At 45.3% G+C, this 24,362-nt stretch overlaps 1 protein-coding gene across 3 annotated transcripts in view; it reads right to left on the minus strand.

Moving 5' to 3' along the window:
• mib1 (MIB E3 ubiquitin protein ligase 1) overlaps window positions 1-24,362 on the minus strand; it is a 54,857-nt gene that overhangs the window by 21,831 nt on the left and 8,664 nt on the right. For all 3 annotated transcript variants that reach the window (XM_083991268.1, XM_083991267.1, XM_083991266.1), the window contains exons 4-12: window positions 22,306-22,410; window positions 21,159-21,225; window positions 20,457-20,661; window positions 19,847-20,030; window positions 18,423-18,567; window positions 18,156-18,289; window positions 17,160-17,267; window positions 16,823-17,020; window positions 16,552-16,703 (exon numbers count right to left, since the gene is read on the minus strand). In XM_083991268.1, the coding sequence (XP_083847394.1) occupies window positions 16,552-16,703; window positions 16,823-17,020; window positions 17,160-17,267; window positions 18,156-18,289; window positions 18,423-18,567; window positions 19,847-20,030; window positions 20,457-20,661; window positions 21,159-21,225; window positions 22,306-22,410 (1,298 nt within the window). The remainder of the gene's footprint in view (window positions 1-16,551; window positions 16,704-16,822; window positions 17,021-17,159; window positions 17,268-18,155; window positions 18,290-18,422; window positions 18,568-19,846; window positions 20,031-20,456; window positions 20,662-21,158; window positions 21,226-22,305; window positions 22,411-24,362) is intronic.

A 24,362-nucleotide genomic window follows, 5' to 3' on the forward strand; every position in this document is an offset into this window, starting at 1 on the left:
AATTACAGCCTCAACTCAACTCTTTGTGAATTGCTCTGTGTGGACACTGCCCCCCCCCTCCCTCCTCCTTCCTTCCTACTTTCCTCATCTCTGCCCAGTCTCTTTTGCTAAACTGCCTGAGCTCTGTTATGCTGCATGAGATCCATGAGTAACAAGCCACTTTAAAGTCCTGCCACAAATGTTTGATTACAATCCTTCCAGCGGCTGCTGCAGACAATCATCGTCACAGCATAATACTGCCACCATCGTGCTTTATGGTGTTTCTGCCCCCCACCCCCCACCCTGTGTGCGGCGTTTTGATTTCACTACATTCACAGGTTGATTCAGTAGCGATGGGCCTCTTCCGTACAGACTCGTGTTTTATCCAACATCACTTATCTTGAAATTTTTGAAATTTTTCTTTCATAAAACTTCTACAAAGTGCTGGCTTCACCACTGACGATTTTGAATCAGAGGAAGTGTGTGCAGAGGGTGAAGTCTGTACTTAATTTAGATCATTTTGGAGAGACTATCCTTTTTTCTCTTGATGTCAAAAATCCTGACGTGTATCCATTCACAATTCCCAAATAACACCAAGAAAGGAACGGCTTCAAATATCAAAATTTCTACAAAAAATCTGTAATAAAAAAAATCATTAAAAGAGAGAAATGCTTGATGTCACACCAACCAGTTTTGTTTAATTTCTTTCAGTTGAATGGGGGGGAAACGTCTTAAGCAGCGCTCATGGGGGGAGAAACACCCATTCCAGCCTTCCATCCAGTGAAGCAATGCACATCCATTAGTAGATCCTTTTCTTATTGATCGATTAACTGCTCAGCTAAACATTCAGGCCCGCGCTATTCATCATGGAGGGAAGATGTAAGCCATGCTCCTGAGTTTCAGGGGCAGATGGGATGTCGGGTTGTAATTGAGATTAAACTGGTGGGTTGGGTGGCTGGAACAGTGAGGGTGGAGACCCACCGAGGGGATACACAAAACACACAGAAGAGCATCTTCTATGCAGACAGTTAGTTATGGTTTCTGTGGCTCATGACTGAGTGTTAGCACATTGCCAAGTTCAAACGTGCATCTGCTGTGTGTGTGTGTGTGTGTGTGTGTGTGTGTGTGTGTGTGTGTGTGTGTGTGTGTGTGTGTGTGTGTGTGTGTGTGTGTGTGTGTAAAGTAAATTATGTGAAAGTATGAGTATGTGAAAAAAAAAAAAACAGGTTCAATATGAAGCAGTGTGCAAATGTGGAGACTAAAGTGCAATAACAGGTGGACAATTACAGTTGCCATTTATGCAGCTGGGAATCTGCACTTTGATTGTCCGTGTAAGGTCAAGTTTTGAGCGCGACACATTAGCTGGGAATCCATTTTATCTCGCAAATGGTCAATTCTTGTAACAGCCGTAAAGATAATGTAATCGAAAAGCTATAAATTGCGGTGACAATACATTAATTAAATTGCACACTTGAATCTATGCAGAATTATCTCCACGGCGAAGGCTTGAGATATAACTGTGAGCAAGGGGCAGAATGACTGTGAGCTTCTTAAAAGGCTTATCAAATCAACGACCACAGAAGTGCGTGACATTTTTCTGGCTCGTGAAAAACACACTTTGATAAATGCTCGTGGTGCATTCGGGGGTGTTTGTGAGTTTTCACAGTCTCATTCATTACGAAGTGAAATGCCACAGTCTGGTTTCCATGTGATTACCTTATTAAAAAGCATATTTGGTGTGCGAAACCATAGGCCTTACACATCCTGGGGCGTTCTGCAGTTAAAAATGCAGGTGGGGTAAGTAAGAGGACTTGTGTGCTGTCATTGAGGTATAAGAGGAGAGGAGAGGAGAGGAGAGAGTGAAAAAGAGAGGAGGGCACAGAGGACATTGCTTCCGTACAGTATAGATGTGCCCCGTGATGAGACCGACTAATTAAACAGATTCTTCAGTGGCCGCGCCTCGGGAAAGCTTGAAAAAGACACTTGAAAATTAATGAGAGCTCAAAAAGAGAGAGAAAGCAGCCCAAACTTTTCAGTGCCTCAGAGGTGAGGCTGCCACTTGTCTCCCTGCATTGCCAGAAGCCGCATTAATAAATAAATAAATGTGAAAACACAATAATATTTCCTGCTGTCTGCTGGCTTCTCCTCTGCGCTACGCATGCAGCCCCTACTCTCTCCTCCATTTCTCGCGTATACAGTTATTCTAAGTATAGAGGTGAGCAGACGGAAACTCGACCATAAGCAGTGTGTTCCAGCTCTATTTAAAAAGAAGAATGATAGAGACTAGTGCTGGTGGTGGTGGTTGGTTGGTTGGTTGGTAGTTGGGGAAGGAGGGAGGGGGTCAAAAGGACACAGCGAGTGAGGGGGTGGTATCAGAGGAGGCGGTGGAGTTGGTGGTGAAGGATGTAAAGCAGGGGAGGGTGGAGGGGGGGAGAGAATCAAGAATATACAAGTGGAAGCACGAGAGACCACTTTATTTGGAGCTACTAAAAATAGCACAGCAAATGGTAACGGGGGCTAGCTGGCCTAACTCTCCTCCTCTCTCCTTCCAGACCGGTGGAATCGATAGGCAGGGAGCCGTGGGGAAGGCTTCCCAGAGCCTGCAGCCAACATTTGCTGAAGGGGGGATATGGAAGAAGAGGGTGGCGGGTAAGGGGAGGGAGGTGGGGGGTGAGGCAACAAGAGGAGAGGAGAGGAGCAGAGTGGAGCGGAGCGAAGCGGGAACTATTTTTTGCACTGCTTGACTAAATATGGTCAGGGAGGTGGTGAGACAAGACACAGGAGCAGCCCGGCAACAGGGGCCGAGGCATGTTTCGCATGCTTGGCTTCCCACAAAGTGCTAACCGTTTAGCTTAGCCCCCTCGCTCGCACGGTGGGGTGTGAGCGAAGCCGCTGCTGCCTGCTTCGGCCTCTTGTTTCCTAATTTGCTGCCAGTGTGTTTCGTCCCCGTGCTTCTCTGCCTTCCCAACTGCAGCAGCAGCAGCAGCATCTCTGCATGATCTAATCCTAGTCCCAAAAAAAAAAAGAGGTGACCCTTGCAGCGCACTTCCAAGAATGCATAAACTGTAAACTGGAGATTTACTAGTGCAAAAAAGCATGAAAATCTAAACAACCAAAAATACCAAAACGATATTGCAATATCCTTCATCTTCAGGCTCTGACAATGGTAATCAAATCTGCATGGATCGCGGGGGACTATTAAAAGTACAGCTGTCTTCTACCGCAGAGGCACAGACACCTCTTTTTTTTTTTTAAATACCTCTATCACAATTCTGCTCTCAAACATTCAGTAAACTCCCTCTTCTAAGCTGCTGTATAAAGTTCCACTGAATAATAAAAGCGCATTTTAGGAGCAGGATAAAGCTCTGGGGCTGTGCGTGTGTGTGTGTGCGTGCGTGTGTGTCGATGGAATAAGAAAAAGGCAGGGTGGGAGGACGGTTGGTATACTTTCTGCCTCCTTCACCGACCAGGGCATCCTCCCAGCTCTCTCCCTCAGAATGCACATGATGGAGAGGAGAGTGCTGCAGAATTTTTTTTTTTTTTTACCCCTCCTTCTCTTCCTCTTCTCTCTCTGCCCCCTCCCTCTCTCTCTCCTTTTTTTTTCAAATGGCAGCTCTTCATGTCAGCTCTACATCTTCCTCTTCTAAAGGTATGACTTGTGTTTGTGTGGGAATGTGTGCGCATGTGTTGTGCGTGCATGTGTGTGTGTGTGTGTGTGTGTATGTATGCCCGCTTTCTCGCCTTTCCCCATCCTCCCCTCCCTGACTCTGGCACTCAACCCGCCCGCCACCACCCCTCCTCCTCCTCCCACCCCCACCCCCACCCCTCCACCCCCCCCAATCATAGAAGCTGATTCAGCGAGTCAGGCGTGCACCCGGCACACACGATGGCTGCAGCAGCTGGAGCGCTCTCTAGGTCATTATGGCTCTCTTCACTACGGGAAGAGGAGGAGGAGGAGCGGCTCAGATAAGAAACTGATCTGACAGGTAATATATGCTCTTCCTTCGCTTTCGGACGGAGTTTACCCCCCCCGACGGGCCTTGACGTCTCCTGTCCCGTCTCTTCCTCCCCCCTCTCTCTCTCCTCTTCTTCTTCTTCTTCTTCGGATGCGATCAGTTATTAACCGCATGGTTTGCCTGTGAGTCGCGTAGTCGAAAGGGGGAGTGGATTGTACTGTTCTGCAGCAGCAGCAGCAGCAGCAGCAGCAGCAGCAGCAGCAGCAGCAGCAGCACTGGGACAGAACTTAACCAGAGAACACCTTTGGGCATTTTTTTTTTTTTTTGCTCCTTCTCTTGTTCCTCTTGTCTTAGAAGAAGGGAAGAAATAAAGGCTTTACAAAAAGACAAAAAAAAAAAGTATGAAGAGGATGCAGGAGGAGGTTGAACAGGGGAAAGGGAGGCTGGGGAGTTGCTATGGTCCACATGGATTTTAGCCCTGTTTTTTGCACTCTCCACTCTATCTCTCTCATCTTGTTCTTTCTCCCTCCCTCCCTCTCTTGTCTTGCTCCTGCTCTCTCTCTCTCTCTCTCTCTCTCTTGTGTTCCTGGCACTGGCCGGACATGCTGCAGCAGCAGAGCTCTTTGGCTCATTAGGCTTCATGGTTGCAGCCCTGCCGCTATCTAATGACGGACTCGTTAACTCAGACCTGCATTGGTGTGGAGCAACATTCCCTTATGCACAATTCGCCCTCTGTATCCAACACCTTCCAAGATGCTTTTTGTCACCATGACTAAGGATACTATAATTACTGGGACTTTTCACATGTTTTTTTTTTTTTTTTTTTTTAAATCTTTTTCAAAACATCTTTTTCTTTCTTCCTTGATCAGCCAGACCACTTTTTCAATTAAACTGAAGGGCGGGGGAGGTCACTGGCGTTCTTAATTGATGGGAGGTAAGTTTGAGGACACGTCGCACTTTCAAACCCGAGGCTCGCCGGCTGATCGGGATGGAAGGATGGAATCTGGCGACCGGAGGGATGACGAAGCATCAGAATAATGAACAGCGGGGCAGGTCGGGAGTTTCTGAACAGGGGGGAAAAGCGGATTGACGGCACACAGCTGTGAGAAGTGTATTAACACAGATGTGGGGTTGGGGGAAGGTGAGGATGGGTGGGAGGGGATATCGGGCAGCGATGGTTGGCTGACTAGATGTGTGTCACTGGCTGAACCCACAGCACTTAGGGTAGTAACCCAGTTTCTTCTCTCTCCCTCCCTCTGTAACGGATCGCTATAGGCTAGGCAGGGCATGCAGGGCACACAGTACTGCAGTACTATCGCCCAAACCAGAACAGACACAGCAACCACCGGGCTAATTCGCTGGTTCGTGTTCCCCCCCCAACCTCTACACTCCGCTGTGTGTAGGAAGGAATTTCAACCCCCTCTCTCCGTCCTATTTGCTCACCCTCTCGGGTGGCTGTGACATTTCCTAAACAGGACGTCACACCTTTAGGACCGGGACTCATCCACCTGCCCAACCCTTATCTCAGTCAGTGCTGAGAACAACTATCACCTCCAGTTCAACCTCCCCCTCATTACTATTCCAAAACCCTTGCACTGCAAAAACACTGCACCACTTCTCCCATTTATTCAGTTTTTCCTCTGCCACCCAGTCTCCAAAACTCCAACCTAAGCTGGTCTCCCCCTAATCCATTTTTTCGATTTACACCCATCGCCTCAGCATTCAGCCTGCTGGCTAGCTTACCGTTGGTTGGAGGCGGTGTGGACTTGTGGAATGTGTTGGTCTGGGGCAAAGATTCATTAGAGGCTTGCTGAATAATTCTCACTACCATGCAAATGGTTATTGATCTGCTCCACCAACGCCCCCACCACCGCCCCCTCCCCGTCTGCAAACAGAACAGCTGGTTTCACTGTAAACACAGGCAGGTGAGGTTTGATCAGAGGAGGAAGTGCGAAAAGGTGACAATATAAAAAAAAAACAACAGTGTGGGAAGCAAGAGAGAATGAGGTAAAGAGAGAAAGAGGGAGGGAGGGTGAGAGAGAGAGGGAGGGAGAGGGAGAGAGGTGGTTTTGATGGTGGGTGGGGGGTATAACCAGGACCAATCCACAAGTGCTGAGTGGGCATTAGCGCCTTCATGTGACCTATGGCCTGCCTCTGCGCCTAAAGCCCAAATCCTGCTCACAATAGCTTCCTGTTCCACTTGGATCACCCTCATTTTCAAACATCAGCAGCCGCTCCCGCTAGCGACCGGGGACGTCGCTGACACCAGAGAGACAGGCGGGAGAGAGAGGGGTCCATGTTGGTGGAAGTGAGAGGTGGGGAAAAGGATAAAGAAGGTGGTGTTGGTGGGGGTGGAGGGTGAGGGGGGGGGTTGGAGGGCAGGTGGCGGTGAGGGGGGGAGGAGGGGAGGAGGGGGTGAAATAAGAGAACGCGATGGCGGTGAGGGAGACTCACTTGAAAGAGCAGTGGGAGGAGAGAAGTGAAAATGTTTAGTATGTCAGCGGGGGCCATTCAGCTTATAGGTGCACCTCTGCTCCCAGGACTCGGCCACAACGATCGTCACACACGACGAGGTGCACACACAGAGAGAGAGGCACCTCACACCAAGGACTTTCTATCAAGGAGAAAACTTGTCTCTTCTTTGCTGCTGGTCTCTTTTTTTTTTTTTGTGGCCAACCCCTTAATCTCAACATTTTTTCCTGGAAAGAGAAAAAGACCACCTTCTTAACTGCTGTTAAAAAAAAAAAAAAAAGGAAGCTGTATTCCTCCTCCCCCCGTTTGATCCTCCTGGTTTCTCCCAGTTGTCTGGAGGACAGCGGGGGTCATTGTAACTGTCGACTATGGTATGGACTGCAAAACTTTTGTTATGTTCAGGGGCGGGGGGACTGGCTGTTCAGCCTTACATGGCAACCAAAGGAAAGCCTTGAGTGTTGAACTGAATTTACACTCAAAGTCACCTTACAGTGCAGACTACCATACTTGGGAGAGAGAACGGTGAGGAAAAATGTTCTGCTCATAACTTCCTGACCTTGGCGAAAGGTGAGAAAATTTCATACCTAAGATTACCTCCTTGGTGTACATACTTCTTTATGTACCCATATGAACATATGATAGCTATGGAATGTAAAGAAGTATGTATTCCTGGTGAGGTGCGAGTCCTCGCACTGGGAAAAATGATGCTGGACAGTGCTGTCTGAGGATATGTTTGTGCTTTGCAAATTGTTAATATGGCTGTGATCATGGTGTGAGAGAAAATAGCAGGCAAAAGTAAAGAGAGAGGGGGTGGCGGGGGGGTATGAGGAGAGAGAGGGGGGTAAAGAGAGCATGAGTGTGAGTGGTGAGGCTCATACATTAGATATACTGTCTCTGGGCAGTCTCACTGCAGCAATAATCGCTGTAGGGAACTTACTGCTTTCTCAAATTGGCTGACTTGGCCAATAAAAATCTCTCATCCACAGATAAGCCAGCAATTGAACAACAACAATTCAATCCAGCACAATTCACTGGACAATTATATAAGTTAGGATACGATGATAACAATCGTGTTTCGCAGGCTTCGCTCCGAGCGGCGTGAGTTTGAGGGGGGGTCACTACTTCTTTGACCACCTGCTAGTATGTCGCCAACTATGGGCAAAGAGTCGCCCTGTGACATCGCCATATGAACAGGGCCTCCTTTCATTATTTGGGGTGTGATTTTACTGCATTACGGCCCCTTGAAATTCGGCCAGCGGCAACTTAGCACCAACTTCAGCGAGCAGCGAGCAGTACGCTGGAGCTGCCCCTGTTCATTAATACCATAATCTTTTCCCCAGTACTTCCACATGGCTCAAGGGGGGAGGGGGCAAAGTGAAGTGGACCAAAACTCTGCCACTGTTGCTGGCTTTTTTTTTTTTTTTCTTTCTCTCCCTTTAACATGCAACTGAAAGAGCAGGAAATAGTTGCTGAGTAGGCAGAATGAAGAGGCTGCTGCTGCTGCTGCCACAGGCCGGCTCTATGCTGCTGCTGTATCATATGGCTTCCGTGTTAACAATCTTGTGTGTTTAACTATGACTGCCCTCCCTTTATGCCGCTGCCCTTATCCGCACCCCCCCTACCCCCCATCCCCTACCCCACATCAACCCGGCTGCCCCCTGTGCTCCCCCCCCCTCTTGATTCCTGCTCTCATTGTTCACGTTTGCTATGCTTGCCAAATGCTTTGCCGGGGCTGCATGGCAGTCAGATTAGACCATCAAAAAGTGACAATGCAGGATCAGGGTCAACTCTGGCCCGTCAGCTGATTCCAATTGTCGACCGCTTCAAACAAATAAAGGCAACAGAATATGGACAGAGAGGCACAGAGAGAAATGAAGCCAGAGGGGGGGGGGGGGGGGGGGGTTGGGAGGGGAGCAGTTTGCATGGCGAGCTATTCATATCTAGCACTTTCACCTATTCTGACCCTCTCTGTGGCCTGACTGTGGATCATAAACAAGGCCTGTACCGGCTTTAACGCAGGTTTTTACCTCTCCTTAAAGCTCTTTAATGTAGAATCGCTGCTCTGCTACATTTAATTTTCTGACTGCAGCTTGAAAACGCACACAGAAGAGATAATAAATGTAAAACAAATGAGACCGTTAATGCACGCAAATAAGTTGCCTGGGCATTTTGATAGTTTCCCAACAAATGAGCTCATCAGTGGCTTAACAATAGTGGATACAAATTTATAACAGCAATTGTACCATACAGCAAAACCTTGTAAGGATGATCAATGACGTCGTGATGCTGAAACACATGCAGCACCTACGTACGTACAAAAAAGCGCTTCTTCATCAAATCACATTTGTTCTCCTAAATTACAATGGACATTGTTAGCAGCTGCAGGCTGGAACATATCCATCCCCACAAAATTTCTCCCGCAGTGGAGCAATTAGAAAGCAGACGCATGCCACTCTCGTAGGACAGCTCCATTCGACTGAAATACAAGACACTTCGTTCTCAACTGATTAAGGTGCTGAGTGTGGCGCTGACTTGCTTCATTTCCCTTGAATCCAAGAAATATCTGAACTGAGGTGACATCAGTGACATCAAGATTGATTTTTCTTTTAACTGACTTGGCTGACATTGGTTAGAGACAAGTTGTAATTTAACAAGTAAGGCAATAGAAAATAGCAGAGGTCATATTTGATTTGTGAAGAATAAAACTAAAGTCAGACTTAAATATTCTAAAGGGAAAATACTTAAGCCTAGAAAATAATTGATGATTTAGGGTTAGTTATTGATTCTTTAACAGCTGCTAAATAGGATTAACTCAGTTTATAATAATCCAATATTAAAAATAGACTAATGCGAAAAGGTCACCTCGGTCCAGATTTAAAGTGGAATTGTTTTTTTTTCTATGGAGAGCATCAGAATGAAGCTTAATTTCTGCTGGCTTCACGTCTTCCTTTTTTCTTTCCACCCTTCAGACCCATCTGCATGATATTCTGTCTTTTCAGCTCTCTTTTCTGTCAAGACGCAAGAGGTGTGTATGAGTGAACGGCTTGCACTGCATGTTTCTCTCCCAGGCCCTCAATAGCAATGACCTGCTGTCTGAGTGACAAACACAGCAGATGCTGACATTATCAAATGCTCAGTGCCTGTCGTCCCCCCCTTGCTTTTGCCCTGTTATGGCCCTTAGATGAGGTGAGCAGCCTGGCCACCTGACTCTGAGTGACTGAGAGACTGTGCATGTGTGTGTGTGTGTGTGTGTGAGAGCGAGCATGAATGTGCATGTGTATGTTACAAATAGACCTGCCTCTGGTGTGCCATATCAGCCTAGCCCAATGCTGACCTCCATCCTGTCTACAAGCAGTGCTGTATATCCCTCAGCTGTTGCTGGCTGCTCTGAGAGCCTCCTTCATGCCTTGGCAGAAAAAGTCAATAGTTATAACAGCTGACTTATGTTTTTTAATTCCCCTTGCTAAACAGGTATCAAAGGAACATTTATTAAGATTAATTAGAAAGAAATTAACTTTATTTAACTGTCTCTTAATGCAAATATCGACATTGAAGGGCAGTTGCTTGAGAAACTGCATGTATTTTAAAATATTCCAGCAGTGAAATTAAAAAGAGCACTTTGCCTGGCTAAATCATAGAAAAGGTGGTTTGATGTTCCCTAATGGTGGAAACTGTTTCATGATCCTATGATTGACTTAACTATGAAAGGCTTATTTATTTATTATTATTTAAATATATTATTTATACAATTTATACTGTGATCTTTTTTTTTATTATTAGGACAGGATGGATTTTTTTTAGTAGAAAATGTTACAATAGTGTGCTGCTGTAGAGGCCTGAAAGAGACATAAAATAATCTGCCCTCAGTCACTGTTCAAACACCACCCTCTGCACTACAAATCAGTCTCCGGGACTTAAATGACTGGTTTAAATTAATGTTGTGACTTGACGCCCCAGAGTGCTACAGTAGGAGTATGAGTGAGAGGGGCTTGTGTATGTGGCTGTGCCTCTGCATTTGTCTGTTGGCCGTCTCAGTGACCGGAGCAGCAGCGTGCTTGCAGCAGGGCCCATCTGTCAGAGCCTGTAATTGCTTCATGACTCCAGGACATTTGACTCAAGTGCACTGCCACAGATTATTATTATCCTTTTCTCAGGGAACAATTTTTCTCACTCTCTGGGAGGGGGGGGGGGCAAGCGTAAAACTTAAAAAGATAGCAAGGAGGATAAATAGGCTGCCTGGGAGGCAGCAAAGGAGAAAGTTGGGTAAGGTTGATCAACTGTACCTGTGTGTTATTGGTGTGGTGGTAAATGGGGTGTAGTGTGCTAAATGTACCTGCGTGTCTCACAGAGTGGGTGAAGGTGAACGGGCGACGGAAAGAAAAAAAGAAAACACACAGCAGAGATGAAGCACTGTCCGTTTTGGTGGACGTGGTGTAAATTCAGATATATTTCAGATTTTAATCAGATGTTTAAATGCAACATGGCCTTTTCTCGCTTGGTGTTGCTCTGATGCTTTTTGAATGAAACTTCACTTCAGTACAGCCTTTCAGACGACTCGGTCTCCATGTCCGCCTCGGAAAACAGTGATTTCCAAAATGCTTTGCTAAAGCTGGTAAAATGGAACCAAATCACCTCTTGAATGGATTTGGTCCCCTTCAACCAGCTGTAGCTATGCTTTGATGACTACGGGAGCGGAGACGCCTTCGACACAATCACTGCGACAACGGCACGACACTTCTTGGCTTATGGGGCCGACAACATCTGTGAGTGTTGGGAGATTTGTCCTGTTCAATGTGAAATCTGTCTCATTTCTGACTAATAAAGAAACCAAACTCTGCTTCAAAACTTTGCTATGGTCCCCTTTTCCTGACTCGAGTGTTGCCTTGTCACTTTGCCTCTGGAGGGGATTGATATTCTTGACCACACTATCAATGGCTGTTTCAAAAATAGCAGGGGGTAGACTGCGTGTGCGCTATTTCAGAGACAGGGCACTCACATGTCTGCGTGAGAATGTACGGCTGTCTTGCTAAGACACCTCCTAAACTGACTGTCTCTGGATGCTAACAGTCAATTACACTGTGGGAGGGAATAGGCAGAAGGAAAGAAGAAGCAGAAGAAAAAAGGAGACGGCTAATATAGCTCAGCGGGGGTAAAATGGCAATGTAAAGGATTCGACGGAGGAAACGTGACGATAGGAGTGCGAGAAATAAATAAAAGCGGCAACATAGAGTTATTTAGAGAGTGTACAACACACACACACACACACACACACTCAAACCCTTTGGCCTACGTCCCCCTCAAGCCTCCTGTAGTGTTGTTGGACAAGCCAGGGTAGATGAGAGCCAGTTGCTCTGGAGGACAGGAGCTAAACACAAATCACAGGAGCAGACACTCGCAAACAGTTACAGCCTCACACATTCACTCGTCGTTACTGCGGAACAACCAGGCAGATAAAAACGAACTCCCCCTCACATCGTCTCCCCCTCTTTCTTTCTCTCTCTCCCTCCCTCCTTCCTTCTCTACTCTCTCTTTTTCATTTGGCTTCCTAATTTAGCGCTTAATTCCATGTCAAACTGACGTGTTTTCAAACTTAGACAATGTTCAACACAACCACAAAGAAAAAACTGTTTGTCCGTTATTTGTTCCAAAATTGGTCTTAATTTGTGTGATCGCTTCAGGGATGAAACCAACTATTAAATTCACTGTGAATGGCTGTGGGCTCTACATCTCAAGTGTTTTCCGTTAGACCAACAACCATGAAATCTATCCAGGTGATGTCAAGAAGCACTACCTTACTCAATCATGGTAGTCTGACTTGATCAGCCTTGTCTGAAATGAGCAGCAGAGAGAGTGAAAATCGAATGAATGCCTCGGCAAAGCCACTAGAAATGCAAACATCTGACCCATTTCACAGATTTATCTCTACGGACCCGCAACACTATTTTCTATCCATCCTGATGCCGTCCCACTACCGGCACGCCGCCGCCTATTAGTTCTGGCATTATATCGGGAATACTCGTCTGCGTTCGGGAGGAGAGTGTGAACGCTTGCGGAGCCGTCTGTCTCCTCAGGTGAGGCAATTAGCATACGGGATTGTCCCGTGTGTTGCAATATTAAAAAAAGAAAGCCGAGCGCTGCTACGTGAGAAAAGAGAGGAGGGCAAATATTCCAAGGAGGTGACACGTAAAAAGGGTACAGACCGCCGCTGCAGGGCTTGTTTGGAGCTCGTTTATGAGTCATGGGCTATTAATCGTATTGTTTACAGTATTGTAGCAGCTACTGGCTTCTAGCAGCCCGAGGGAAAGACACAGAGACGAGCCAGGCTCTCCTTGCAGGCTGGGGCTGCAGTAAACACACATAGGGAGAACACACAGCGTGGACGGCCGAGAAAAGCCTCTCCCCAAACGCGTTACTGCTGGTTATACCAGCACTTTCAATTTACTGGCAATTGTAAAACATAACAACTAGGTCTAATTTACGAGGGAATGCCCTTACACACACACACACTCTGTAGCGGGCGTGTGTGTGTGTGTGTGTGTGTGTGTGTGTGTGTGTGTGTGTGTGTGAGAGAGTAATGAACAAGGTGAAATATAGTAAAACTCCCCTGTTCCTGCTGCACCCCTGTTGTTGGAGTTGATTTGTCTCAGTGTTTGGGACAACAAGTTGAAAGATTCATCTGTCACCCACAGGGCTCTTCCTATGCGTCTCCCTCAAACCTTCGCTACCTGAACCTGAAAGCTATTGACTTTGATCGCCTAAATCACTTAGAAAGAGAAAGCTTAAAAGAGCTTTTTTTTCTCCCCATGTTGTTTTGTTATAGCGTCGATGAAAATTTTTAGATTAGACTTGTTTAAGCCCCCGAACGCCAGAACATTCTGTGCCGGTGCTCAATCTAAACATGACGAGACAGAGCAGACCCAATTCTTGAAGTTACTATCAGGAAGCGATAATAACATCGATCATTAACCAGAAAGGCCTCGTGTCACACTTTTCATCTGAGGGAGCCTCTGATTAGCTTCCAACTTCAAACACTTTTTTTTTTCCTTGAGAAATATGATTCTTTAGTGGGAATTCCTCTAAGCACTCAATCGAAATAACTGCCTCTCCACTAAAAACACACCAGACTAGGTACTTTCACTTCAACCTAGGGAGAGATTTTCGAGGGCTTTAGGACTTGTGGACTGTCTCCCTGATATTGCAGGAGCTCGAGCGTGAAATAAAAGTAAATGGGCAGACTGGAGAAGGCGACATATATCTTCGTTTCTGTGAAGGCAAGGGGACAGAGCGTGGACTGAAGCAAGCAACGCGCACACAACACGACAGGGGCCGGCGATACAGAAAACACTGTACTCCAGCACTTTTCGCCTCTAAATCAATGACTTGTACTGCGGCCCAGCTTTCTGCTCCCTCATGTTCTCAATCCTGGTTTCGTACATCCATCGCATTTCAATATTTGTAATTTGATTTCAAACAACAATTTAGAAGACATTTTAAAATAACCATTTCACTTAAACTCTGGCAGTTTGCGTACTTTGCAAAATAGATTTACTGTTATTAATTTAAAATCTGTGCAATAAAAGACAACACAGTGCTCTTGTAGCTTTTTTTCCCCTCTCCGGCTACAAAGTCAAGCTGGGACTGTGTGTGTGTGTCTATGTTTTTTGAGTTTATGTACTTTAACGGTAAAAAATGTGGATTTTAATTATCCAGACCTACATCTAAACAATTAAATTCAATTATAGTATTTAATTTATCATTAACTGGAACGACCTTCTGAAGAGGATCGACAAACCAGCTTGAAATGTGACGTGAATTCAAGTCTTCATTTGTAAAGTGTAAACTCAATTTCACTCTGGTTTATTCATTGTCTGATTTCATGTTTATTTTAGGTTATTTGTTTTGTAAATGTCCTAAATTATTACTTAATACCATCATCACTATCCAAAATCTGTGTGTTTCTTAAATCTGTCTCCCTATGAATTTTCATCAACCCCTTGACAACAGATTTTAACCATGATTAGCAGTGTTTAGTGTTTCTTTATGTTATTCTTAATCTGCAAACCACTTCATCCATGCACCCACGCAGGAAACAGGCCCTGGCCTATTCTGCAGTGTGCCAGAGGTGGGGGGCTGGGTCTGGCCAGGCTTGTGGCAGGTGGCAGGTGTTCCCGAGCCCTCCGACCTCAATTCCATTTGTCCTCATGCCAAAGGAACGAATGCCAGTGAAGGGGAATGACATTTAGCCAGGGAAACCACGCTCATGTGCAAAACATGACACATACACACCCAAAAAACGCACCGCAGGGAAGCAGCTGTTAACTTTTTCTAGAAATCGCTCCGGTCTATAAAGCCGACCATGTAACGTCAATGTAAATCACCTTAAGAGGTGCTGGATGATCAACCTGATACAGACAGACATCTCTCTGAGCTATCTTTGATACGCTCATGGTTGAGAGACGAGAATAAAACAGCCAAAGTGCGGAGCAGCGAATCTGCAGCAGCCAGAAATAGCAGTGGACAAGGACAAGGCGTGCTGCTGCTACTGATGCTGCTGCTGCTGCTGCTGCTGCTGCTGCATGGGCCCGGGCCAGCCGCCGCAGGCCAGCCCTCTGCTCAACAACAGCGATGGACGAGCCTCACAGTAAAAAGAAACAACTAATCAACTTCAAGGGCTATTAGTTAAACTAATAAAAAAGTCAACATAAGACAGATGCTTTCAGAGCCTCAAAGGTAGTCTGATGTCAGTCGAGACTCTACCATCTGTTGGGAAGACGAAGCCGATGGGTCTGCTTCAGACTTCAATCAATGCCAAAGTTAATTGAGATAAATAAAAAAAAGTGAAGATTATGAGTTGAGAATAAATAAACAGTGGAATCTGTGGAGGAAGTATCCACATAAGGTGGTCGGTTCATTTAGGATATTGAAGTGTAATTTTAAGAGAAGGAATTACTAGTGATGCAGTGGTCGACCAATAACCTGCTGGTTACCCACGGGTCGGGTCAAGCAATGTTTACTGGTGGGGCGGGTTCGGAAAAGCCCGACCTGCACCACACGAGGCTGTATTAGTGTATTACATACCATGTTCAGAAGATGCATTTAAATGATTAATGATCTATTGGTTTTCTATATTGATCTTGGGAAACATTAGAATCTGTAATCAAAATATGCAAAGGAAAATCAATCCTTACAATAAATAAAACAACTTGTGAAATAAAACACACTGGGAACTTGCCATGCTTTTCAACTGTCTTCAGCCACAATAGGATCCTGTGCTAGTTATTTAAAATGTTTTACTGTTTGTGTCGATGACTGAGCATACTCCCCCTCCAAGTTGAGACCTGTAAGTGGTGAGGCTGCATCTTTCAGTCCAACGGGGGATGATTAAGTAATGGATTAGTAGCAGGAGATTAGTGCTTCTGCCATGGCCTCTGTCCTTTAGCTGCTAAGAAGCAGAATATAAAGCCTGGTGGTTCTTGATTTTAGACAAATATTTTTAAGTTTTATATTGCTCTATCATAATCATGCGCTGACATTTTCCCAGTTTTCTCATTTTAAACTTTTAATCATTTGTGCTGCAGTGAATAATAAGCATCAGTGAATATATAGTAATGAAATATTATTTAGTGTAAGCAAGCAAACTAAGGTAAGTGTTCGAAATATTTGTCGAATTACTGCCACTAATACAGTTAATCTGGTTCCCTCTCATTATTCGGGCTAAGGATTGAGAGTTGCGTCCAGTTTCATTTCAGTTTCGGGGTGGTGAGCTCAATCTTTAATTTTCATACTTTGGTTATTCGCTACAGAGTTTTGTGCACCAGTGCTGAATCATTCAAGGACCAGACTGCATCAGAAAAAAAAGAAAATAAAAAACAATTACTTTTCCTACCTTACTCATTATCTATGAATTTAGAGTGTGGATAATAGAAATATATACAGCTTTTTTTTTTTTTGAGGCAAGATTTTAGGATTCAGCGTGTCTGCATCTAATATAAAGGCTTAACTGGAATCATTCACCAGACATACACCGAGATCCTGAGGACACAAACTCCACAGATTCCACCTAAACATGCCCTGGTCCCTCGTCCCCCACACCAAACAAGTGTGAGAGCTAGCGGTGGCAAGCGGGGAGTCAAATGTCTCATACCTGGGATTTCCTCGCAGGGCAGCATGATGCAAGGCGTTGAACCCGTTATTGTTGGTGATGGTAACATCAGCACCGGCTTCCAGCAGTACTGACAGCATGTCGTCTCGCTTCTTGCTTATGGCATCGTGCAGGGGCGTGTCACCCTCTGAATCCTAAAATGGGGAAACTTTGTGTCACTTACTGCTGTTTCACTAATGTATCATTTTAAACTCTGCCTATTTGTTTCATGAAGCATTTCTCTATTAGACAAATGAGACGTAGGGGCAGATACCTGGAGGCTGGGGTGGCAGCCGAAGTCCAGCAGGGTTTTGACCACCTGCAGGTGGCCTTTGTTGACAGCTATATGTAATGGTGTTTGCCTTCGCTTGTTCCTGGCGTTCAAGTCGGCGCCGCCCCTCTGCAGCACCTCAATGACAGAGCCCTCATCGCCAAACGCTGCGTGATGCACCGCCCGGTCTCCATCTTTGTCCTGAGGACAGTGACACACCCACATTGTGGCTCAGTGTTGCGTCTGCTGCTGGACTTTTTTTTTTTTTACCATTTGTGTGACATTAAATTGGAAACGTACATGAGATGAGAGAAAATCATCATTCTTTAATCATACCAACCTCAGCCTCCAAGTCCACATTGTGTTTAAGCAGCAGCTTTAGGACATCCACGTGACCGTTCTGACTGGCTGCCTGCATAGCGGTGTGTCCAGCACACTGCCCGTTCACCTGCAAACACATCAGCACTCAGAGTGAGAATGCGAGCCGTGCAACTATGTCATGTTTCATGTTTAGATCTGCATGTTCTGAATTATCTGATCACCTGAGGGGCTCAGAGATTGGTGTGGGTGTGTTAAAGAGTTTATATGCGTGGATGTGGTTGTGCATGTGCGCCCTCCGTGTGCATGTTTCATCACCAACTGCAGCACTGCAAAAACTCGGGAGCATAAATATTAATGTGGACTCCTTTGGGAGTCTCGAGACATCTCTTGTCCTGGCAGGCGGATCACTTGGCCAGGCTTAGTGTGCTCAGCTTTAAGCAAATAATTCCACTGAAAGGCAGTAGGGCATCTGGCCAGCCTTCACCACTGACACACACACATTAAGACACACACACACACCAACACACACTCTTGGTCTGAGTGGAGACAGTATTGCAGGCTTGGTGTAACCAGCTCTCATAACCCTCTACAAGGCAGAGACCTCTGTCCTGTGGCCAACGGGTGTTTTCCCTGGCCTATAGCATGTGTCAGAACACAGTGTGCAACCATATGAGGTTTATGGAACTCCACTTGATTCGGAGAGTAAATTGGGTCTGTGCTGCAGTGCACACCGACGGTCCTTGGTGGCTCCTCTGGGCCCGGCTTTAATGCTTTTCAGAATGAGAGAGGTGCAGAGGTGGGAGGATCTCAGAGTCCTTTCCTATGAGACTCTCAGCCTCTTCAATATACTGAGAGCAGGGTGAAGCACAGCCACGAGTATCCCAGCTCCAATTATCAATGCACCCAGATCGTCTATATATCTTTAAGGGCAAAATCATTTGGTGTTCATCAAAAAGTCATCTCCAACACCAGCAAGTGGCTCACATGGAAACACCAAAAACGTTAGGGCACTTACGTCCACATCCGGTCTCTTAAGGATGTCCTCCACCTTGGCCAGGTCTCCATTGGCTGCTGCTTTGACCAGCTCCTCGTTGATGTCTCCGGACTCTTGCGTCTCGAATAGTTTCTTCAGCAACTGAGACAGACGCTCTGACCAAAACAAAGGGAGGGGGGAAGAACATCAGACAGTGTTTCAGTGTGGGAGTCAGAAAAGAGGGAACAGTAGGGACACAGAACTGAGATGACTCTCACTGTCAGTGGCGCTTTTTTTCCCCACACATACCTCCAGAGGCGTTGCTGACAGCAGAGCCAGAGGGGGCGATCTTGGTGACAGCAGCCGGATTGTACGTCCAAGAAGTTCCACAAACCTCGACCTTCAGGTCACTGTCGGAGTAGATCTGCTGCACGCGACCCACCTTCCCTAAGGTCTGTTGATAAATGGTGGAACAAACTCATTAGGATATGGAGGGTGGTTGTGTTTTTCAGCTTTGTTTTGTGTATCAGAGTCTGGATGTGGCAGCGTCAAAACAAAGAGTGGTTGTGAGAAAGAGCAAAAAAAAATAAAAAACCTGAGGTGGGAGGAAAGATTTTACGTGGAATGAAAACACGCTCAACAAAGCAGTTGTTGGACACGGAGAAGAAACAAAGCTTGTTGCGAAAATGAAAACTGACAGAAAAAAACAAAATATTATAGATTAAAGCCGCTTATTCAGAGGACATTCACTTGCACGCGAAAGGAGATGGATATAAAAGAAAGACCCCTCTGCTTGCTAGACTATCCCTCATCTATACAAGCAATACAGAGTGCGCACGGCAAAATGCTTTCCAATTTTGAATCATATCATCTCGATCCAGGCTATATGAGAAAGAGGCACTTTGAGTCTGTCGAGCCGGGTCTGGGGCTGTCCTGGAGGATGCCATCAATAATGGAGACTGCTGCAGTAGAGGCAGCAGCGGGCGGCAAACAGCCGTGGTTAGTGATCAAAGCTACAACCCATCTCAGGGTTTTAAGGCTCATTAGTTGCTGAGGGGGGCCAGTTTGGCAGGGACAAGTGGCATATTGGAGTAGACTGGAGTTACATAACCTAAGGCGTGATAGACAGCAATGAATAAACTTCATAATAAGAGAAGAATAGCGTCTTGTTGAGATGATAAAAAAAAATTAAATATATATATATTTTAAAAAAAAATTGGCAGCCAAACAGCCATGGACTGATTTGAGGGGTGAAATTGTGTCTCTGCGTGTTAATAATAATAATACTACGGCAACGTTTCTTAAAGGAGATGAGGGACTGGCTCTGCCAAGTGTGAAGGGAACAGCATAAAATTACACAGACAGTTAGATGAACTGAGCCTAATTCATAGAGGGTTCTTGCATACAAATGTTGTGCCTGTGATGAAGTACAAGTCAAAGTTGTGATTAAAAAAAAAAATCCAAATAACAGGGATGATATTCTCTGATTTCCAGTTCCCAGATGTTACCAATGTTTATTATGGGTTTGATGACGTTTTCTTATTGGCACAACATTGTGGATCACATTTCGAGGAATTAATCCTCATATTTTTTGAAGATCGGTCATAAAACCATCCTGTCACTGACAGATGACTACAGACCGTTTTATTTATGTTAGAATAAAATCTAAACTGACTGGCTGAAAATGGTTTTACAAATGCACAAATCAGCTATCACATATTTCAAACACTTACAGGCAGCATGGCCTCAGCCCACTCTCCGTGGCCCCTCTGTAGTAGCTTGATGCGGTCGATGTCGTAGCAAATCTGGACCAGGTCTCCCACAAGGAACTGAGAACTTCCTCCTTCAGCCCCGGCTGCAACTTCACCGCTGCGTACCACATTGGCCTTGGTCAGCACTGCTGGATTGAATGTCCATCTGAGAAGTGAGAAATAAATGCATGAACTCACTCACAATTCATGAAACTCAATACCTGGCTGAGGTAAAGATGAGCAGTGATATATAATATTCTGGGAAAGATTTTTAAAATATATATATCAGAAAATGCTGTTACAAAAAGCTACCTATGACAAAAGTGAGACATGGTGGTGAGAGAACAGTTTTATGATAGAAAATGTTTTACTACAGACGGACCACTAATTTTTAGAGAGTCTCTCCTGTCAAGTGCTACAATTATATCTTATGGTGAAGATGTAATGAGAGGTGTTTTGTGGCTTTTGAGCTGAGTTGAAAAGGGATGTTTAAAACTAGACACATGGAAAACTGTGTTGAGGAGATGAAGCTCTTTTCATTGCTCTCAATTACTGGGAGCTGATAAACTGAGCCGATCCATCAGGGACTCACCTGTTCCCACTGGGGTACTGAACCACGATGTCGTGGTCCTCGTCGATGCCACATACTGTGCCGGTGGTGGTGAGGGTCTCGAACATGCCATCAGTCCAGCCGCCATGGCCGTGTTGGAGTGACTGGACGATCTCTAAGTCCAAGTCGATGTTGACCAAGTCTCCAATCTGCAGACCACCAGGATTTCTGTTGCCATTCTGCTCACCTGGAAGATAAAGATTTATTATTTTAATATTGTTGCATTTTTGTATCTTTGCATCTTTTGCACATCAGGGTTTTAAGTCTGTAGATGATTTTATACTCAAGTAGAGAGAGAGAGGCATTGCAGTCTGACAAATCTGATAAGAAAATATATAATATATACAGTACAAACATGGTTTAAGCATTATTACATACACTGCACATAAAACGTGCTTCTATGTATGAATAATAATAGTATTAAACCTAATGTGAGACTTCTACTGCAGTGCTGAATCCACAGAGACAAGTAATTCCTGGAATTCTTGGAATACTGTAACTGCATGACCTGAGCCTGCGACTGGCTTTAGCAGCCTGGTGACTGGGCAGTGCTGCCATCTAGTGGCCTGACAGGGGTAACTGCAAGTGAAACTCCCCTAATGCCCTTGAATTCACTGCACCAGAGCGGTAGGTGAAAGAATTGGTGCAATAATGACGGTGGACACAGATCACTGGCTTACTTACCTAAAACGGGACAGTGGTCTCTGTAAAAGGAGCCTCCTTTGGCATCCTGGACACATTTCAGGTCCGACTTTGGGGGGAGAGGAGGGGAGAAAAGAGGGAAAGGGGTTAGATAATTAGCCAGGGTGATTCCATTAGAAGAGGGGCGCGATCAGGAATAATGAAACAGAGAATTTACACACTTCAAGCTGCAGCGACGGCGTAGTTGTCCTGAATACCAACAATATCGGCGCTCTAGGGGTAAGGCAGGACAACGTTACGCTACGCTGCTACAGAGGGAGGGCATCATTTGTGATGACTCAGATGTGCAGAGTTAGAAGGGCAGAGATGATGAACGTGAGGCAGAGCAATCGTCCCTCTGAGCTGATGGAAAACTTAAGTCCCGACTACAACAAGTCTCAACAAATTAAATAACTCAGACCTAATCTGCTGTACCCAGCCAGCGGGGCATGTTTGATCTTACGATGGTTTGTGCGGAACACCGACATTTCCGAAAAGGAAAAAAAAAGGCGTCAACTTCTCATTCCGCATTTAAACTGGACTCCATTAATATTTGTTTGGAAGCTTTGCCCCTGTGTCTCAACAGGAAACAAAGCCGAAATAAAACAGTCAAGATGGGGGGTCTAATCCATGATTTATTTAATCCAGAGGCAGATGTCGTCTACCTTCCTTTCAACCTATTAGAATAACAAAGGACAAATCTGTTATGCAACCAAGACACCCGATTGGCCTCTTTCATAGAAAGACAAGGCCAGTCTCCACCAATGAGGAAGACGCCTTTCATTTGAGACGCGTGTGTAGCTGCACCCGCGACAACCCCGGAGACAATGTCTCCCTCCGCTAAAGTTGACCTCCATGTTCACTCTCTCCCCCGAAAATAGCAGAAGGAGCAGATTGCCTTTATCATGCAGATACCTTCCCCTTCCAGCTGCCTGTACAATGGCGCCTTACTCATGCTGGCAGCGTGGCGCTCACAAAGGCCTGGCAGCAAAAGAAAGAGCCTCAGCCCTGCGGTCAAACACAAAAGCCACCTGACAACTGATCTTTTGTGAGGCCCAGTGTGTGTGTGCGTGTGTGTGTGTGTGCGTGTGTGTGTGTGTGTGTGTGTGTTTGCGACTGAGCTTAAGGGTCAGACTGGAAGTTTGCTCACCATTCCCTCAAAGCCAACCCGGTACAGGTTCTTCGCCCCGTTGTCCCACAGTACGTAGGCAGCGCTGTGCGGGCTGGCTGCGCTCCAGTCCTGGATCTCCGTCACCTGTGGAGCAGGAGGGGTGAGATGTGAAACACACAGACAAAATAAATAAAAGGGAACAGCGTAGTGTTTGAAGGTTCACGTCACATTTACATCATTTTTAGCATACTGTATGTGAAAATAAAATACTGAGCAGAGAGAGAGAGGAGGGGGGGGGGGGGGGGGGGTCGTTTTCCCAGCAGGCGTTTTTTCATCTTTAAACCTCGTAATGATAGCAAATATGATACTTTATTGATCCCTGTTGGAAATTATCTTTTATCTCTCACTGGCTGCCGTCGAATGGAAGGTCAGAGTCAAGGTTGAACTACAGAGCAGCAACCCTGGAGCCATGCGCGTGTAAAGAGGAGGAGGTTTCTGCTAACACAGAACTTGAACTTGTATTACTCCAGCTAATGTTTCCAGTGTAGTGTCAGATTCTGGCGGTTTGCCCTTTCAGGCTTTGAGTATTTGCTTTTTGTGCAAAAAAATCTACCACATGGTGATAGATAGTGACTGTTACAGAGGAAGAGTAAAAGTCACTGGCAAGTTGATGTAGTGAATCTCAATCTATACACTGTTATGTCAGATGGGCCATCATTGTAAGAAAAGAAAGTTTCATTCCAAACAGATGAGAAATATTAGGTCTGGGACTTATCAAGAACAAATTTGATTAGGTTTTGATTCGTGGGGTTTAACTCTCCCTGCGTTGCAATTTGTATAGTCAAACTAAACCTTTCATTGTTTTTGCTTTTTTCTCCGCCGAGTGGGAATACTTGTGCAATCGGCAAGAATGTTTTAATTAAACTTTTGCAACCATCACTGCATTAGTTTGCAATGGAAAAAAACACACACACACACACACACACACACACACACACACACACACACACACACACACACACACACACACACACACACACACACACACACACACACACACACACACACACACACACACACACACACACACACACACACACACACACACACACACACACACACACACACACACACACACACACACACACACACACACACACACACACACACACACAAAAGACAAAGACAAGCCTAGTTCAGACCACAGAGACAGAGCCTGTGGGAGACATTACTTATCAGAACAAGAAACCTTTGACACATTATGTTCTTTTTAAAAACTGTACTTCAGTTTCTCTCTGGTGGAGGTTCCAGGGGATTCTTCTGCCCTATTGAAGTCAAATAGGCTGCTTTTTGCCAATGTGAGTAATAAACAACACTCAGAGTATCTAAAACCGGCCGGCAACACCATCTTGGATGCATTCAGGAAGTCCTTACCATCAAAATACCCTGTACTTTTCCACCACTGATGGGCTGGGTACAAACTGTGGTTGCAGTTATGTGGTATGCTCAAGCAAGTCTGAACAGCATCTGCTCTTTATGATCACGTCATTTAGGTGGTTATCTCCGACATATATTCAAGACGGGCCGACTCCAAAATTTGCGAACATTTTAAAAACTGCTTTAGACACAATTAGGAAACACACCTCACCATGGAAACATCATCAGATGCTGAAATAACATGACTGACCTGATACAAAAAACAAAACAATTAAAATTTTCATAAAACAAAAAGCTTTGATTGACTCATTCAGAGAGGGAGACATGAAGCACATGGCTTTCATGGTGGTTTTTGGTTATTAATATAAAATAAAACCCCAACTAATGTGCCCCCACAATTTCAACAGCTTATCGGGAGTTGGTACTTGTACTACATTATGACTTCTGTAATATCTGACTTGTATAATCAGGAGCAGCTCAAAGATTTTGTTAAAAGCTTCATTTGAAGGGCACTGTAAGCCGAAGAAAATGGTTATAGGCATAAATAGGCAATGAGCTGTGAATGGGGGGACTGAAAAAATCAATTTATTTCAAATTTGGAAGATAAGTCTGGGATTTTTACATTAAACAATTCTCTCTTGATCACAAGCTGCGCAACA

The sequence above is a fragment of the Trachurus trachurus genome, assembly GCF_905171665.1.
Source record: "Trachurus trachurus genome assembly, chromosome: 17".
Taxonomy (NCBI): Eukaryota; Metazoa; Chordata; class Actinopteri; order Carangiformes; family Carangidae; genus Trachurus; species Trachurus trachurus.